At 37.3% G+C, this 20,172-nt stretch overlaps 1 protein-coding gene across 1 annotated transcript in view; it reads right to left on the bottom strand.

Moving 5' to 3' along the window:
• The window catches only part of LOC130871351 (zinc finger protein 850-like), a 169,464-nt gene that overhangs the window by 136,432 nt on the left and 12,860 nt on the right, over positions 1 to 20,172 (bottom strand). The window contains exons 3-5 of the mRNA XM_057764696.1: positions 15,870 to 15,998; positions 4,606 to 4,732; positions 4,012 to 4,107 (exon numbers count right to left, since the gene is read on the bottom strand). Coding sequence (XP_057620679.1) covers positions 4,012 to 4,107; positions 4,606 to 4,732; positions 15,870 to 15,998 — 352 coding nt within the window. The remainder of the gene's footprint in view (positions 1 to 4,011; positions 4,108 to 4,605; positions 4,733 to 15,869; positions 15,999 to 20,172) is intronic.

The following is a 20,172-nucleotide window of genomic DNA, read 5'->3' as shown; positions in this document are numbered from 1 at the left end:
CTATACACGAAGGATAAAGAAGCTGAGAAGGAAATCAGAGAAACATCACCTTTCACGATAGCCACAAATAGCATAATGTTATCTTAGGACAACACTAACCAAGGAAGTGAAAGATCTATTTGACAAGAACTTTAAGTCTTTGAAGAAAGAAATTGAAGAGGATACCAGAAAATGGAAGGATCTCCCATGCTCTTGGATTGGTAGGATCAACATAGTAAAAATGGCAATCCTACCAAAGGCAATCTATAGATTCAATGCAATCCCCATCAAAATCCCAACAAAATTCTTCACAGACCTTGAGAGAACAATAATCCAGTTTATATGGAAAACAAAACAAAACAAAAAACCAGTATAGCTCAAACAATCCTATACTATAAAGGAACTTCTGGAGGAATTACCATCTCTGACATTAAACTGTATTACAGAGCTACAGTAATGAAAGCAGCTTGGTACTGGCATAAAAACCAAGACGTTGACCAAGGAAATCGAATTCAAGACCCGGATATTAATCCACAAACCTATGAACACCTGATCTTTGACAAAGAAGCTAAAATTATACAATGGAAAAAATAAAGCATCTTCAACAAATGGTGCTGGCATAACTGGATATCCATCAGTTATGTAGAAGAATGTAAATACATCCATATCTATCACCATGCACAAAACTCAAGTCCAAATGGATTAAAGACCTCAATATAAATCCGACAACACTGAATATAGAAAATATAGAAAACACTATCCCAAGTGAGATAACCCAGACCCAATAATATGAACATGGTATGTACTCACTCATTAGTGGATTCTAGCCATAAACAAAGGACATTGAGCCTATAGTTCATGATCCTAGAGAAGGTAAATAATAAGGTGAACCCAAAGAAAAACATATATAGATCCTCCTGGAAATTGGAAGCAGACAAGATTGCTAGGCAAAAGTTTGGAGCATTGGGGTGGGGGTTGGTTAGGGGCAAGGGGAGAGTGGGAGAGAGAAGGGAGAAGGGGAGGGTTGGGGAGAGCTTGGGGGAGTGGGATTTTTGAGATGGAGCAAAGATGGGATATGGGAGAGCAAGGAAGAAGATATCTTAATTAAGATCTTGATTAAGGGAGCCATTTTGAGGTTGGCAAGAGGCTTGGCTCTAGAGGGGTTCCAGGTGTCCACGGGGATGTCCCCAGCTTAGGACCCTGGGCAGTGGAGGAGAAGGTACCTGAACTGGCCTTGTCCTGTAGTCAGACTGATGGCTACCTTGAATATCACCATAGAATGATGGATGGAGATAGAAGCAGAGACCCACACTGGAGCACTGGACTGAGCTCCCAAGGTCCAGTTGAAGAGCAGAAGGAGGGAGAAGATGAGCAAGGAAGTCAGGACCACAAGGGGTTGGTCCACCCACTGAGACAGTGTGCCTGAGCTAATGGGAGCTCACCAAATCCAGCTGGACTGGGACTGAAGGAGCATGGGATCAAACTGGACCCTCTGAATGTGGCTGACAATTGGTGCAGAATGAGGGGCCAAAGATAATGGCACTGGGATTTGTCTCTACTGGATGTACTGGCTTTTTGGTATCCTAGTCTATTTGGATGCACACCTTCCTAAACCTGGATGGACAGGGGAGCCCACAGGGCAGGGTACCTTGCCCTCTCTTAGGACTGAAGGGGAATGGGGGAAGGGTGTGTGGGAGAACGGGAGGGAAGTGGGAGGAAGGGAGAAAGTGTAAATTTTGATTGGTATTATTTATAAAATAATAAAAGAAAATAAAATTGTGGATGATAATACTCCACATATATAATTTATTTTTCATGATTATTTAAACTATTCTGAGCTTTTTGTTTGTTTGTATCTATATGTTGCTGAAGACTTGTCTTTTTGCGATCTTCAAAAATTGTGTTAGAATTTAATGATGGGATTTTCACTGAATCAATATATTACTTTCAATAAAATGTTCATTTTTACGACATTAACTGACCAGTCCTTGAGCACAGGAATTTTTTTCTATCTTCTGATACATTTCTATAAGGATCTTTAACTTTCTTAGTTCGAATTCCCCCAAACTATTTTCTGAGGCTATTGTAAAAGACATCGTTTCCCTTATTTCCATTTAAATCTTTTCTCATTTTTATAGAGGAGCGCTACTGCTTTTGTTAGTTAATTTTGCACCCCTTAAGTTTGATTAAAGTTTATCTCAGTTGTAGGAGATTCTTGGTGGAGTTCTTAGAGTCTGTAAACCTAAATTCATAGCATCTGCACATAAAGTTCCTTTGATCTCTTCCTTTATTATTCATCACTTTTTGATCTTCATTCATGTTACTATTCTAGCTAAGATTCCAAGTGCTGTATTGAATACATATGGAGAGAGTGAGTACCATTTAAATGGTTCCCTATTTTAGTGGAAAGGCTTTGAATATCTCTCGATTTAGTTTGGTTTGAGATATAGGCTTGCTGCAAATTGTGTCTTTCATTTGGAGATATGTCCCTTGTATCCCTAATCTCTCCAGGACTTTTATCAAAAATGGGGTGTTAATTTTGTCAAAGGCTTTTCTGCATCTAATGACATAAACATCTGGAATTTGACTTTCAGTTTGTATAAGTGGTAAATTACATTTACTGGTTTTGAATTGTTGATCTAGCCCTACATCATTGAGATGAAGCCTATGTAGATCACCTTTTTGATATACTATTGGATTCATGATGCAAATATTTTTTTGAGGACTTTTGTATATATGTTCATAATGAAATACAGGCCTTCATTCCCATTGCTTCTGGTGTGATTTGGCAACTAAAAAGGGACTCACAGGTGGACATGGTACTAACAATAAGAAAATATTCTGTTTTAACTAGTGTGCTTCTTATATCAAACCCATTCCATGGACTGTTCAGAGCTCCTTCAGGACAGAGTGATAATACATAGTAAGGCAGGAAGTCATGAATGACTATAAGAAAATAGTATTTTTTATTTACACCATGACAGTTGCCCATAAGAACTCAAGTGATTAGGATAGCATTCATCAGACCTGAGCAAGTCAAGCCAGATTAATATTCTAGGAAGAAAGGCTGATGAGAACTGGAGTCCCAAGCCTTGCTGAGAAGTTCCTATCATCTTAAAGATGATTGGAGAAAGAGCATTAAGTTTATTTTAAAAATGTGTAACTCCTGATAGTTCAACCATATGCAGGCCATTCTCAACACCTGGGATTGTATGGGATTACAGACTGAACTCTGAGTATAAATAAAGATGGAAAAAAAGTCAACGATATCTGAGGAAGCAGAACATGGGAAGAGTTGGGGAGCTGAATATGATCGAAAGTCATTGTGAGGCATTCAAAATAATAAAAGTATATATGAAAGATAAAAGTATATACAAATTTGCTTCTCCATGCAAACTCAAATTTAGACAGATATAAAAACACATAAGAAAATACAACCTTTATGTGAAAAGCAACATAAATTTTGATATTCAGAGGTTTTCAGATATTAAAATAAACCAATAACATGTATGAATAAACAACTCCTAGTTTCTAATGAATATTTTGCAGAAACAGAAAGTTATCTTTGAAATTCTATAGATTTTAATGCAAAGAACGAATTCAACAATCTTCCAAAATGAGTCCAACTATAAAATTTATATTTTTTGATTTTATGTGATTCTAACAAACAGTGAAAACCACATAATAAGTGTAAACAAGCAGACATAACGTGTACAGAGAAATACTCTTTGAAACACTGTGAAAAGTTTTTAATGCTAATTTTCATTTCGATATTGTTCATTTCAGGACATGGTAACATTCAAGGATATGGGAATAAATCATCTTACTTCTGCTTTATATCATAATTAAAGTTAACTATTCAATGTGAATTTTTAGGTCAATTTATGCGAATGAGACTTAAAAAATTTAGAATAATTATTCAATGTGAATTTTTATAGCATTTCAGGTAAAGATCTTTGCAAACTCCACTTCAGGATAGAATTCCTCCATGTCCTATGTTTCCCACATGTGCTAATACTTCCTGTGGCTTACCATTTTCATTGCCTTCTTTCTCTCCTGTGTTCACATTCCAGGGCTCTTTGTTTTGTTCAAGGGAGCTGATCAGATCTGGTTTTGACACTGAAATACCTGAATATTGGAAGAGATATATGGGTACAACTTGGGATAATAGTAAAAACATGGATTTCTAATAAACCACTATACTGACTATATAAGATGGCATATAACATAAAATTCCAAATATAATTACCTAATTGTTACTTCCCAATATTTTAAAACACTCAAAAGCATTTTTTTTAGTATTCTGTACTTTGAGTTTCTTTTTAAATTACTATTGAATCTAAATGTAAATATGTAATGAATCATTACGTTACAAATCACTAATCTATGGTGTGTCTGAAAAGTAAAATGTATTATAAATGCTTGAATGATGAATGCCATCTCCAGGAGTCAGGAGTATATTGACAAGATAAAGTTACCCAAATCATTGTGTTCTAAATGATGAACTATAAGATCTTTATTAAATTGACATGTGAAAGTGAGACAGACAATTCAGACATAAGTGTAAAACACACTTGTAAGAAACAATTATGATAAAGACGGAATCATGAAAACAAAAAGTCTCACCCACAGAAACCATGTTACTGTAGTTCTCCAACATGACTTCCCTGTACAAATTCCTCTGTGCAAAGTCGAGGCAGTCCCACTCATCTGGAGAGAAATCAATTGCCACATCCTGGAATGTCAAGATTCCCTGTCATGAAAGGAAAGAGTTTATCAAGTGTCCACGTAAAAATTTCTTTACTTAGACTATGAATACAAGAATTTATCACAAAACTTGAAGTGTTCTTTATGAGCATTATTCTAAAAGACATACTCCAAAATATAGTCTACACTGAAAATCTGTGTGCTGAAAATATTAAACCTAGAAGGATAAACTTAAGCTGTAGATGTACAGGCAGAAAAGGGGTATGTGAATGGGAGCAAGATTATCTTCATGTGAAGTTCCAGCCTTCACCATTTAAGGGCATCTATTCTTATGGCAAATTGTTTCTTTAGGAACCACAAGTTAAAAAACCATGAGCTGTAAAGTTGCAACCATGCCTGCATGCACCGTTGTGAAATGAAAATATGTCAAGAGTAGTGTAGCCAGGGACAGAATTGCCATATCCAAGAATGAAGCAGAAATTCTTACTGCAAATTACTTCAATGACAACAGTGGAAAGACCATGATAGAGCTGACACCTGTGTGTGGCAAGCTGGGAAGAGACTGACTTCTAATGCCTTAATAAGGAGTGGGAACACTGTGGGCAGATTTAGAAAGTAAAACCGAGGTGGTAGATTGCACAGCTGATGCATGACTCGGATCAGCTGACGTCCAAAGCTGACTCTCCCCTGAATCTTCAGGGTTCCATCACTGCTTCAAGAACACAAGATGAGGGCTGGAGAGATGGCTCAGTGGTTAAGAGCACTGTCTGCTCTTCCAAAGGTCCTGAGATCAATTCCCAGCAACCACACGGTGGCTCACAACCATCTGTAATGAGGTCTGGTGCCCTCTTCTGGCCTGCAGACCCACACACACAAACAGAATATTGTATACATAATAAATTAAAATTTAAAAAAGAAAGAATTAAAAAAAACACACAAATTAGTATGAGAACTAAATTGCAGTTAAGTTACTCATCAAAATTTACTAAGAAATCAATAAAAACACCAACAAAAATGTTGATTAAACCACCCTGGGAACAGCAGTCCCATAAATTTGATTTTCTAGATTAGAGCTAACATTACAAACTGCACCTTGCCCTTCATATATTTTTCTACAAGAATCTTCATGGGGAAGATAGGAAGAAAAGGACAAACCACAAAAGACATGCCCTGTTTGAGAGTGTAGTTATATCATTCATTGTACATTTCATTGTTGTCTTTCTCCTATTCTAATTCTTGAACATATCCACTCCCAGTTAACTACATCTTTTTTTTTTTTTTTTTGGTTTTTCGAGACAGGGTTTCTCTGTAGCTTTGGAGCCTGTCCTGGAACTAGCTCTTGTAGACCAGGCTGGTCTCGAACTCACAGAGATCCGCCTGCCTCTGCCTCCCAAGTGCTGGGATTAAAGGCGTGCGCCACCACCGCCTGGCAGTTAACTACATCTTAATCACTTTTTTATGTTTCATATTATTATATTGTTTTACTGGGTTTTATGTTTTTTCTATAGTAAACAGTTTTCTTCCATTATTCCAGTTAAAATCTGTGTAATTTACTCTCGTTCCTAAATTATTTTTCTGCCTCCTTCCAACCTTCTCCTCTCACATTATTACTGCAGTTCTTCATAGTTTTACTGATTTTTAAACACCGTGAATACTATAATACAGCTAGTTTTCATCAATGTGTATTTTTTCTTTATTTACTATTAGTTGGTTTAATAATGATTTCTATTCTCAACTAAATGATATTAGTTCCTAATATTAGCAGCAAGTTTAATAAAGACATGATGTAATATCATTATTTTTTAATCAATTCACAGTACCAGAATCTACAACTTTGATTGCAAGTGTTCACTGTAAAAAGAGTCACTTGACTGGTTGAAGTCCTTTGCTTTATTCTACACTACGCATGCTAAGCCCTCACTGTGACTCTTCTTGTATATCCTGATGTTGCCATGTGCTGTAGCGATCTTGCTTTAAAAGAATACATAGGCATTTTCACAATGGGTATATTCAGCATTTGGGGTTGTTCTATAACTTATTAATCTATACTTACATTATCTTGAAAAAACCCAGTGCCACAGAGTAAGTGATTTTGGAAAGAGATCTGGAAAGCTCATACCTATGTGAGACATCTATATTACTTCCAAAGACGAGGAACATTGCAAGAAAGATATGGGAAAGCAGAAAGGAGCAAGAGGATTTGGAGGAGTAAATGTAAATGCTGTGTTCTGGATATGACAGTCAATAAAATATAAACTTTAAACCAACAGACACAAAATACGTGTAGAAAACCGAAGTTTTAAATATTCCCTTCTGGATAGAAGAGGGGCTTATGAGGACTTCTACTTTACTGAGAAGCAACTGAGTTCAGATGGTTGCATGTAGAGCAGATGTCATTTTCTTCACTAAAGTAGTCACTGGTAAATTTGCCATGCTCCAGTAAAAAGTGCATTAACATTTTCATACAACAATCTTTTAAAATTTAGTGGGTCCTAAATGAACTTGAGCACGTGAGACGTACTAGTTGCACAAAAGTTTATCAACTGGATTTTTAAGAAAACAGAAAAAGGCAACAGAGATAAATATTATCACATTAAATTATATACATGAGTGAATGATCAAAAGAAGACAATGTTATGAATTTAAGAATTAAGGAAATAAAAACAAAAAGAACAATGTAGTAATTAAGAGTCACAATGAAAACTGAAATTCTTTCTCCTGGCCATGACATAAGAATCAATTAACAGCAGGAATGGTTGCCTAGGGCTATGTAAGATGGTGTAAGTCAAAACTCCAATGTGGTTCAGGAGGTACCTCCTAAGGTCCCTCTCAATAGCTGAGGAGCTACTGGAAGCTGATTGCCACTATGAGAATGTGAGACATTTTGGGGAGGAAAATATAGCCAAGAGTGTCTTACCCATGTCACAATGGATGGAGCCATAAAAATTTGGACATGTATATACTACCTAGATTCACAGGGTTATTGGTAACCATAAAAATAGTCATAATAAATAGGAATAAAATAGGCATACAAAGAAAACAAGCGATCATGGGATTAATTCATGAGAGGGAGAGCACTGTATATAAGATTGAAATACATTGGATAAAGGTATGGCCATTTCAAAGCATGAATAGAATCATCATTTCCATAAGATCCGATTTGCTGATATAACATCAAACCTATTTTCACAGCCAGTTTTCCAACATTTTTCTTCATGCTCTAGCTCACTGAGTGTTTCTGAACCTCCCCAGCACATAACCTTCCCTACCCCCAAATCAGTTTTGGTATGTATTACAATTTAAACACAGAATTACTCCAGGATGCACCCTACCTAAATCTGAAACTCACAGACATCTCACACTAAAATGCCAAATTCTCTACCCAGTCAGCTATCTTTCTAAAAACCAAATAGGAAAAGGAACCATATCCTACACATCATTAAAGTACCTTTAGTACACCTGACTTCATAATAAGTCATTTCCATTCTCTAGAATTTACATGCCCACATATCCTCCCCTCTGCACCAAACTGCTCTATCCATATCAGGCACAATAATACCAAAAGTCACATGCCCATATCTCATTGCAAAAATACAAACACTGTGAAAGGAACAAGTCAATATCTCCTCTCCAAAACATACTAATAAAATAGAAATGTTTGTCAATGAGAATGACTTTGATGAAACATAGGAAAGAGAATTTAAATGAACAATCAAAATTTCATGAAAGATTTCCAAGAGAAAATTGACAATAAAGAGAAAGAAATAGGTCAATGAAATGAGTAGAAAATGAAATTCAATAGATGAAATTAAGTTTTCCTCACGATGAAAAAGAAAACACAAAAAAAAGTTCAAGAAATTTACAAAAAAACCCAAAAATATAAATCTGAGAATTTGTTTCAATAATAATATACAAACACGGAACAGGAGTCAACTGAAATTAATTTGGAATAAAAATATTCATTAGGATCTATAGAAGTGTCTCTAAGGTAAAGAGCACTGCTGCTCTTCAAGAGGTCCTGAATTTAATTCCCAGGAACCACAATTGTGGCTTACAATCATCTATAGTAAGAACTGATCCTTTCTTCTTGCATAAAGCTGTACATGCGGATAATCAGATACATAAAATAAATAAATAAAATCTTCTCAAGAAAAGAAACAGTCATTGTACCAATTAGAAAATTCAAAGGAAAGACATCAAAAGTATCAGGGACCTAAAGGAAAAGAGATGACACTTAGAAGAAATAATAAAGAATTATGATTACTCTTAAAAAAACAGGAAAATACTACACAGGAAATGATAGCATGAAAAATCCAAAGCTTTAAGTTACAACCATAGATGAGGGTGAAAATCCCAAGTAAATGACATACACCATATCTGCAAAATATAGAAGAAAACTTTCCAAAAACTACAAAAATACTCATCCATACAGCTACAAGAAGCACACAGAACATCGAAATGATCAAATCACAATAGAAAACCCCAATGGCATTTTCGGCATCTAATTAGAAGATGATGCATTTAAACTTGGTTTTCTAGTGAATTATATTATTGATTTTCATATGTTGAACAATCCGTACATCTCTGGGATAAAGCCTACTTGATCATGATGAATGTCTTTGCTTTGTTCTTGGATTCAGTTTATAAGTACTCTGTTGAGTATTTTAGCATCATTTTCATTAGCAAAATTTGTCTGTAGTTCTCTTTTTTGTTGAATCTTTGTGTGGTTTGAAAATCAGAGTTAATGTGCTCTTATAAAATGAATTTTAGTATTGTTCCTTTAATTTCAGTTTGTGGAACAATTTGAAGAGCATATGGTCTTCTTTGAATATCTCAGAGAGACGTCTGTCCTAAAATCATCTGATCCTGGAAATTTTTGGAGGTGGGGGATGTTTTTAATGACTGGTTTTATTTCTTTAGTGTTTATAAGTCTACTTAAGTTGTTAATATGATCCTGATTGAATACTGGTTAGGAGTATCATTGAAAAAATCCATTAATTTTAAAATTTCTTATTTTGTGGAGTACAAGTTTTGAGCTAATCATTATCATTTAATAATGTCCCACTTTTCATTTCTTATTTTTTTTTTAATTTGGATATTCTCTCTGTATTTTAGTTAGTTTGGACAATCTTGTTGATTTTTTTTAAGTAAGACCTCTTAAAAAAAGAATATTAAGTCTTTGAAGAAAGAAATTGAAGATACCAGAGAATGAAGAACTTTTCCGTGCTCTTGGATAGGAAGGGTCAATATAATAAAATGGCAATCCTACCAAAAGTCATCTACAGATTCACTGCAATCCCCATCAAAATCCCAACACAATTCTTCACAGACCTCAAAAGAACAATACTCAAGTTCATATGGAAAAACTAAAAGTTCAGGATAGCCAAAACAATCATGTATAATAAAGGAACCTCTGGAGGCATCACCACCCCTGACATCAAGCTCTATTTTAGAGCTATAGTACTGAAAACAGCTTGGTATTGGCATAAAAACAGACAGATTGCCCAATGGAATCAAATCAAAGACCCAGACATGAATCCACACAGCTATGATCACCTAATTTTAACAAAGAACTTAAAATTATACAATGGAAAAAAAGAAAGCATCTTCAATAAATGGTCCTGGCATAATTAGATGTCAGCATGTACAAGAATGCAAATAGATTCATACCTACCACCATGGACAAAACTCAAGCCCAAATGGATTAAAGACCTCAATATAAATCCAACCACACTGAACCTGACAGAATAAAAAGTGGGAATTAAACTTCAATGCATGGGTGCACCAGATCACTTCCTAAATATAAATATAACATTACTAGCACAGACACTGAAATAATAAATAAATAAATAAATAAATAAATAAATAAATGGAACCTCCTGAAACTGAGAAGCTTCTGTAAAGCAGAGAGTCAATAAGACAAAAAGCCACCCTACTAATGGGGAAAGATCTCCACCAACCCATCATTGGACAGAGTACTGATCTCCAAAATACATAAAGTGTAGTGGGAGCTGCGGGCTGCGTTCCTGCCACCCAGCTCCTGGCCACCTGACTAGCTTATGCCCCAAAATAACGACACACAAACTGTATTCTTTTAAACACCGCTTGGCCCATTAGCTCTAGCCCTTACTGGCTAATTCTCATATCCCGATCAACCCATCTCTAATAATCTGTGTAGCACCAGTCTTACCAGGAAAGATTCAGCATGTCTGACCTGGCGGCTTGCTTCATCACGTCTGCCTTGGGGAGCAGCTGCATGGCATCTAAGCTCACTTCCTCTTCCTCCCAGCATTCTGTTCTGTTTACTCCACCCACCTAAAGACTGACCTATCAAATGGGCCAAGGTAGTTTCTTTATTAGCCAATGACCTTCCTCCATCAATAAAGAACTCAAGAAATGAGACTAAAATTCTAAATAAACCAATTTAAAAATGGGGTACTGAACTAAACAGAGAATTCTCAACAGAAGAATCTCAAATGGCTGAAAGACACTTAAGGAAAATTTCAATATCCTTAGCCATCAGGGAAACACAAATCAAAATCATCTTACACCAGTCATAATGGCTAAGATCGAAAACACCAATAATTGCTTATGCTGGAGAGGATGCAGAGTAAGGGAAACACTTGTCCATTTCAGCTGGGAATGTAAACTTGTACAACCACTCTGGAAATCAGTATGTCGGTTTCTCAGAAAACTGGCAATCAACCTACAACAAGACTCAGCAACACCACTCTTGGGCATATATCCAAATAATGCTCAACCACACTACAAGGACATTTGTTAAACTATGTTCACAGCAGCATTATTCGTAATAGGCAAAACCTGGAAATAACCTACATGCTCCTCAATTGAAATATGGATAAAGAAAATGTGGTACATTTACATAATGAAATACTACTCAGCCACAAAAAAACAATGACATCTTGAAATTTGCATTTTAATGGATGGAACTAGAAAATTAATAGTGAGTTAACACAGACCTAGAAAATTCAGCATGGTATGTACCCACTCACAGGTGAATATTAGCTATATAGCAAAGTATTAGGAGCCTATAGTCGACAACCCAGAGCATTGGGCTGACTTTCCAAAGTCCAGTTGAAGAGAGGGAAGAGTGAGAATATAAGCTAAGAGGTCAAGGCCATAATGGGGTTACCCACAAAACAGCTTACCTGAGAGGATGGAAGCCTTCCAACTCTGGCCTGACAGCAAAGGAAACAGCATAGGATCAAGCTATACCCTCTGAATGTGGGTGACAGTTGTATGGCTGGGGTAGACTGTGGGACCACTGGCAGAAAGACAAGGATTTATTCCTTGGCTTTTTGGAACCTATTCTCTTTGAAGGGATACTGTGCTCAACCTAGACATATTGGGGAAGGCCTTGGTCCTGCCTCAAAGCAATATGCTAGTTTTTGTTGACTCCCCATGGGAAAACGCCTTACCCTCTGTGAGGAGTGGATGAGGGGTGAGATAGGAGGGGGAAGGTGGAGGGAGCAGCAGGAGGGAGGGAGTGGAAAATGGATTTGGCATGTTAAATGAGAAAAGATTTTTTTAGATAAATTTTAAAAATTCATTTTAAGCAGAAAAACATATATCATGCAAATATTATTATACTCTTTTGAGTCACATAGTTCAGTCCTTTTTCAAACTTCACAAAAGTAGTTTAGTCTGGCCTTGAAATCCTGATCCTCCTTTCTCTACCACCCAAGATCTGAGAATATAGTCATGTGTCACTATAATTAGCCCAAAAAAGTAAACTGCATAATTAAAGACTCAATAGGGGTTCGCCACATATTGTTACCATTTAAAAATAAAACAACTTGTATTTGTTAAGTATTTCTCTTATATTGTTTAAAGCTTTTATTTCAGACATAAGGAATGTATGGGTGTGTGTACATCTGAATGTATGGATTATACTTAAGAAGAACAGTCATTTGAGATACAGCGATGGGAAACGATTTTAAGGAAATAGGCCTTTGGTGTGGTTCAGTGGGCAAGGGCCCTTGCCACCAAGCCTGTGGACCTAAATTCATACTCCAGACCCCACATGCTGGTGAGAACTGACATTCTCATGTTAACCTTTGACCTCCACACATGCAGCATGACAAAAATCCACACAGGCACACATTAATGCATGCATACACATTCTCTAAATAAATAAATGACTAGAGAAACATCTGAAAAGATACAGGCAGTGGGAACACAGGTTTTTTTTTTTAATGGGATCAATTAATTTAGCTAGGTTATTGGAATGGCCTGAGTATTAGCTCACTCTACGGGATATGGGTATGAGAGAGTTTTCAGAAGACTGCAACTTAACAGAAGGTTTGGCTTACTTGGAAAAGAATCAAAACATCTATGGAAGATGGATATTCATCACAACTGAATGATCTTCAGCTCTTCTCTTTCAGACATTCACATCTATGCCTTGCATAAGATAGATTGAGTGCTTTTAATTTCTTGAGCATGTCAACCACAAATACTGTGTGATTTGATGACACATTACTCAAATGCCTATAATGTCAGATTGGAAACTGTGCTGATCTGGCATACTGTGTAAGAAATTCTTGCCTCTCTACTCTTATCAAAACCCTGACAAGCTTTTAAATAATTGTTAGAACTGACTATGAGTTGCTTTAGTATACACATTGCCTTTAAAATTTAGAATCTATTTACCATGCTAAAAGATTGATTTCAGGTAGGTGTCAGCTTGTCTGGCTGGGGAAAATATCACCATTCTGTTTTAAGGAATACAGCAAGATTCCACCAGACACATTTAGTTAAAATGAAGTAAAAACTGCAGTGTTTGAAAATGCTAATGCCTTGTGTTATCTGGATTTACTGATCAAAACAAAATCAGTGTTCCATTTAAAAAAAAAAAACTCACTGATCACAGAGAAGTGGAGCTGGTGTCTATATAGAGTCTTTATCACTACCTGAGTCTTTGGTACAGCAAGGTAGTCTACATACAACTGAGAGCAAACATAAGCATCAAGCCCAAATACAAACCATTTGATCTACATTGGTGTCCTGCCCTTAAGATTTGATAGTATAATTGTGGCACAAATCTTGTGGGAGTAATAATTCAAAACCTGATTTGACTTAAGGCTAACTCCACGAGATGAAACCCATACCTCACACTGCTCTGGTGACCAAAAACCAGAAACTAGACAGCCCAAAGACCTGACATAAATAAAACCCAACATTACGGTTCTAAAATATAAAAATAAAATTGCTCCAAATGACATTCTACTATACAGGATGTACTAATAGATCAAAGCCTTGCTCAACCAAAAAGAGGATATTCCTCATGTAATAGGTGGGGAGAAAACATAGAGAGGCTCACAGCCAAAATAGATACAGAGATTGAGAGACCTTGAAACACTGCTAAATGGGAGGTCTCTTTCAAATACCTCCCCTCAGGGATAACAGGACCACGTATAAAAGGAGGAAGATACCCACATGCCCCTCCCCCACACAAACATACACAGTCCTCTACCTCTACTGGATTGAAGCCCATATTAACGAGCAGAAACTGAGGCAGCATATACAGGTCATGCACAGTTCTGCACCAAATTTAGTACTGGAACTGAAGAGGTGGACACATGCCCAGATCCCTAGCCCAGAAAACAATCTCTGACTGATAACCCCTTGTAAATGAAAATTTGGTTTGCTTCAAGGAACTGTCACTGGCATAAGAAACTACTCTCAAAGGTAGGCTGCATGCTGAGACTCAAACTCAACAGCATCTTAGAAGTTCCTTGTGTCATAATGTCATCTAAGAACTTTTCAACTTTTCTTTCCCTTATAGTTTATTTTATTTATATATTTTCTTATCACTTATTACCCTAAATATTACAGTTTCACTTCAGTGTTTTAGGGAATTCATGACCTTGAAAAGTCATGGGTCTCTGCATCTATAATTGTTTCTTGTGCCTTTTTTGGGCTACTTTTCATGTGATTGTTTTTTCCTATTATTCTGTGTTAGTTCTGTTTTATCTTAGTACATCATATTATATTTTGTGTCATTATTCTACCTTAGTTTGTTTTCTATTGAGAGACAGAAAGGGGGATGATCTGGATGGAAAAGGTATGGGGATTAATTGGGAGTCGTAAAGGGAGAGAAAACCATAATCATGAAATTATGTGAGGAAAAATATCTATTTTCAATAGAAGGAAAATTAAAAATAACAAACCTATAAATACATACCTATTTTTCTGAAATCTAGACATGAAATGGGGGGAGATGTGGGGAGATCCCATGCAAGGGAACAAATCAAAATAATTAGGGACAGGTTCAGTTTCTGCATAAAATTTGATATTTATGTTCATCAATTGGCAATGCTCCAAAATAATTATTGCTGATAACGTGAATCCAATGCATCCTGGCTACAGAATGAAACACTATATACAACACCAGAAACACAAAAGCTAAACTAACAATCTCTGAAGTGATAGACGTCGTCACAGAGAACCAAGTACAGGTGAATGAAGTCAACATCAATACATTAAAATGAACTGATCGCAGCTTTTCACAGAGAGTCACATCATTACTGTAGTGACAGTGATTGCCCACGAAAGAAAGCATGGAAACTGTAGAGTGAATACAACAGCACCAGTTTTATGCTAAGTATAAGCTACAAGTATCTGCCGCATTCTAGATTCTCAAGGGAATGTTGTATATGTGGTTTTGTTTTTCAGGAGAATATGACATTTCTAATTCTACAATCTCATAACTGAAAGACTTATGCTAAACAATGCATTCCAGGTGGTTTATATGCATTTTCTAAGTCAGTAGCAAACAGAGCCCTAAGAAGTAAGCCATGCCATACATTTGCATTTACTGTCTTTATCTGAGGATATGAGAGAGTCTATGGAAAAATGGTCATCAGTAAGCTATAATATTCACCTGTCACTATGGAATTCACAGTGATAAACATCATCAATTCACTGAGGATATATGTCCTGAAAAATGAGCGGGCAAAAACAAAATGGAGGTACATCCACACTGGGTAAACAATATAAATTTAAAGACTCAATCATAACTCTCATAAGAAGTACAAGCAAGCAAATGTCAGTCAAAATAAATTGTAGGCTGGACTATGAGAAACAGAGAAGATGTACAACATAAACACAGAGCCTTTGCAGAACAATTGAGCATAGTCTCCGAGCAGAGACATACTTACTGCAGAATCAGCCCTCTCTTCTGTTTCAGGGAAAACGATGTGGCCTTGTAGCTCCTGGATGCTTTCTTGAGGAACTTGGTTTAAAATTATCAGCAGACACCATTCACCAGCTACATGCACACTCACCATCTGCAAAAACACAGAAATCAAGAGAGTATTCGCTCCTGGCTTGGTTCCACAGATACTCATGAAAACAAGAGAGATTAAAATGAGTTTCTCCCTTGCTGAGTTCAAGTGGTCTGCTCAGCAGTGAAGTTATATAGTCAGACCTTAGGCTGTCCTGGCATGTTGTGCTCAGCCAAGGCAAAGCAAAAATGTGGTAAGGAAAGCTGAACTCAAATGCAGCTCAGAATCCTATAAAGCTAATCATGAACTTGACTTGTTTTCGCTGGCCAGGTTCACAAAGATGGGGTTGCTACTTAGATTAATGAATGGAAGCTGTGGAATGGAATGAAGCCCAACTGAAAGCAATTTCAGGTCAAGATGCAGTTATTCATGACTGAAATTCTGAGGAACTACAACTACTTTTGGATTCTTTTAATGGAAGCATTAGAGTTGAAAATGCATCAGCACTAGACATTGTTTATTATGCATGTAGCATATTATCACAGTATGTTATGACACATTCTAATGGAGTTATATATACTGATAAGAATAAATAGTAGATACTGTGCTTACCATAATTCATGTGATGATTCTACTTTTAGGAACCATCTTTTTATTGAAACATACATCCTCTGCATGAAAGTTGTAGGGATGGGGGTAAAGAAGAAGCCCAAGAACCTAAGAATGAATTTCTAATGTGTTTTCAGGTGGTTTACACAATATCTGTACAAGCTTGAAAGATACAAGTGATTTTTTAATTGTACTTGTTAGCTAGTGATCAGGGCAGTATCATGTAAGAGGTTAACTGTTATCAGTAGTTTCTTTTGTTTAATTTTCATAATTGCAAGTATACACATTTTCACAATATATGCATGTGTGTGTGTGTATGTATGTGTGTGTGCAATATCCATAAGAAGATTTCATAAAATTCATCCCCAATTTCTGGCTTACACTTTCTTTTCAACCACTCTTCTATAAAGATATGATTACTCTACTACAAATATTTATTAGTTCCTTTAGCATTCCTCACACAGGACAACAAAATACGTAACTTTAAACACATTATTAATATACTCACTGTCACCTATAATGCATAGGTGCACTATGGAGAGAAATCAGTAAATCATTCCTCTTTGTGTCATCTGACCAGGAGCATCTCCAGATTTAAACTAATTCACTCATCAGGTGTCATCCATTTTATCCTGTCCTATGTGTGAGTCTGAATCTGTGCCTTCCTGTAGGCTGTCTTAACACTTTGTTGTTGTGCCTCAGTCCGTATCTGCCCCTAGCAAGGGCTTTATTCTCTTTCTCTCACTGAACAGCACAAAGAGCATCACAAGAGGAAGGGCTGAGGGATACTGTGCAGAAATCTTTAAAATGATTTCACAAGGATTAGTCACTGACTCTACTTGACCCCATCTGATACCAATAACAGACAGTGCTACAAACACCACTGTTTACCAAGATTTAATCTCTATACTGCATTTAGCATTTATTGTGGAAGAAAATAATTTAAGGTTTCACCTGTGCATTAGCTTCTTATGTGGAAAATCCAAGGGAAGTTAGGTTGGTTGTTACAGTGTTCTCTTATAAAGACGGATTAAACAAATACTTCAGAGTAGGCAAAGGGGAGAGTTTTTAAAGAGAATCCCTGGAGCAAAGTATTTAAGACCATGTAGTGACTAATGAAACACTGAAAAACTAAATGCCTCCCATAGATAGGAGACTACTACCATTTTAAAAGAGAGTGTGGAAAGATTAGGAAAATACCATTACCAGCTAAATATCATACAGAAATTCTAGAACATTCCTAGAAGTAAAAAGCTAAACACCAAAACAAAGAAACAAGCAAACAAGAACAAATAAAAGCCACTGGCATTAAACTGTCATAAGCATGAACAGAAATCTCAAGAGTGGTAGGAAATATGAGTCAGGACCTTCTGAAGATAAAATATAGAAATACCTAAGTCCCAAACATAGAAAAACCCTCTCTGGCCTCCTACTTTCAAAGACTAAAAAAAAAACTATTTTTTTTTTTACGTTTTGTTAAAGATGGTCAACAGAAAATAGTAACATTGAATTCATAGTTCTAAGAAAATAATTACTTTTCATGTAACCATATGGACAAACATGCTAATCTAACTTTGGAGCATGAAGACCTGAGTTCAGCTCCAGAAACCATGTAAAAAGACAGTCATAAAACTCAGCGCTGGAGAAACAGAGGCAGCTGTCTCCCTGGAACTCAACGAAACACAAACTATACCAAAGAAGGATGGTGGCCCACATTCGGTATCTGAAATACTTATTCCAGACAGGATTGACTTTTTAGACAGCTTTGTTTATGCTCACCAACACTGAAAGAGTCAGGATAGCTCAACAGAACTCATACAAGGAACTGGAAACTGTGAGCTCTGCAGAGCAAGCGGACTTCAGTGAGAACAAAGTAGCCAACACCAGGCTGTGAGTCAAGCAACCAGCTTTACTTTAATCTGCTCTGTGGACCAAGCTTCCAAACGTACAGCAATATTTCAAAAAAATAACTCTAAGCTGGAGGACAATGACTGTAAACTATTTTTTTGTTTGTTTTTGCTAAAAATGTAATTCCTATTACTTTTCTAAAAATATTTAGTAGCAGTTTACCTGGGATTAACTTCAAGGTGGTAGTTACTGGCAATGGTGCTGATTTCAATTTTTTTTTTTTTTTTTAGATGGAGTCTGTGAATGAAATAAGAATCTACTCAACATTTTCTTACTGGCTATCTTCTTTTTCTCATGTATAACCAATCACCACTAACTACATGAACAGTCTTCCACGTTAACACAGAAATAAAGGAAAAATATGTTCATGTTCCATGGCAAATAATAGCATAGAAAGAGGGAATCCCATGCACACCTGTTTTACTCTTCCCGCTTAATAATGTGTCTTTGCAATCCCTCTCAGACAACTGGTGTGAGATTACGACCACGTATCAATTTATAGCATTCATGTTCTGCAGCTAATTACTTTTGTGGATTTTCACATTGACACTGTGAATGTCTGTTTCAACTGATGTATGCATACTACACACACACACACACACACACACACACACACACACACAATTTAAGTCATAGGCAGCCAGTGGTGGGGAGAAGTGTATACATGACCAGGATTGAAATTCCTTGCTAGGGACACCCGAGGCAGCAAACTTCACAGGAACAGGACTGAGCCAGTGACCTGGCCTGGAGTAGGCCTGAGGCAGAGAACTCCACAGTACCAGCCAGCGATGTGGGCCAGAGTGGGCCAGAAATGGCGAACTCCACATGAACAGGAGCAGATCCATACCAGAAGTATTTGCAGAAGCAGGGCTGTGCCAGGCTAGAATAGGCCTGGGACAGTAAACTCTACAGGAGCAAGAGTGAATCCAGACCAGGGAAATTTTCGGAAGCAGGACTGGGCCTTCGACCTAAGCCGGAGCAAGCCAGAGGTGGCGAGCTCCACGGGAACCGGACTAAGTCAGTGACCTAGGTCAGAGCAGGCTAGAGACGGCAAGCTCCGCAGGATTGGGAGCGGATCCAGACCAGGGACATTTACGGGAACAGGACTGAGTCAGCAACTTAGGCTGGAGCTGACTTGAGACAGCAAACTTCACAGGAACAGGTTCAGGGGAACAACTGCTGGGGGAGTGGGCCAGAACCAAAGACCTCTGTGGGTCCCAGCATGAGTTTGGCACCTACGAGTGTATAGGCAGGAATCAGTGACCTCCGCAGGCCTGGGCATGAGTCTGAGACCTTTGAGGGAGTAGACCTAAGCCAGGACCCCTGCAGGTCCAGTTGTGAGTCTGGGACCTTAGAGGGAGTGAGCAGGAACCAGAGACCTCTGTCGGTGTCTGGGCGTGAGTCTGGAACCTCTGAGGAAGTAGGCCTGAGCTGGGACCTCTAAGGGACCAACCCCAAGCTAGGGACCTCCACAGGAGTGAATCCAGATGAGGGACATTTACAGAAACAATTCTGAGCTGGCACCCTAAAACAGAATAAGCCTGATACAGTGAATTCCACGATAGCAGAACAAACCATAGGAGTGCTGAGCAAGCTCCAGGGACACGGAGTGACTAAAGGGCAACCACCTGAGCCTTGGATCTACTGGCACCTGGAAGACTGATCACCAGAGCTACAGACAGCCCAGCTACACCAATTAGAGGAAAAGATGGGTAGACAA

Source organism: Chionomys nivalis, chromosome 3 (genome assembly GCF_950005125.1).
Source record: "Chionomys nivalis chromosome 3, mChiNiv1.1, whole genome shotgun sequence".
NCBI classification, from domain to species: domain Eukaryota; kingdom Metazoa; phylum Chordata; class Mammalia; order Rodentia; family Cricetidae; genus Chionomys; species Chionomys nivalis.
The sequence above is the reverse complement of the archived record's forward strand: the minus strand, read 5'-3'. Positions and strand labels throughout refer to the sequence as shown.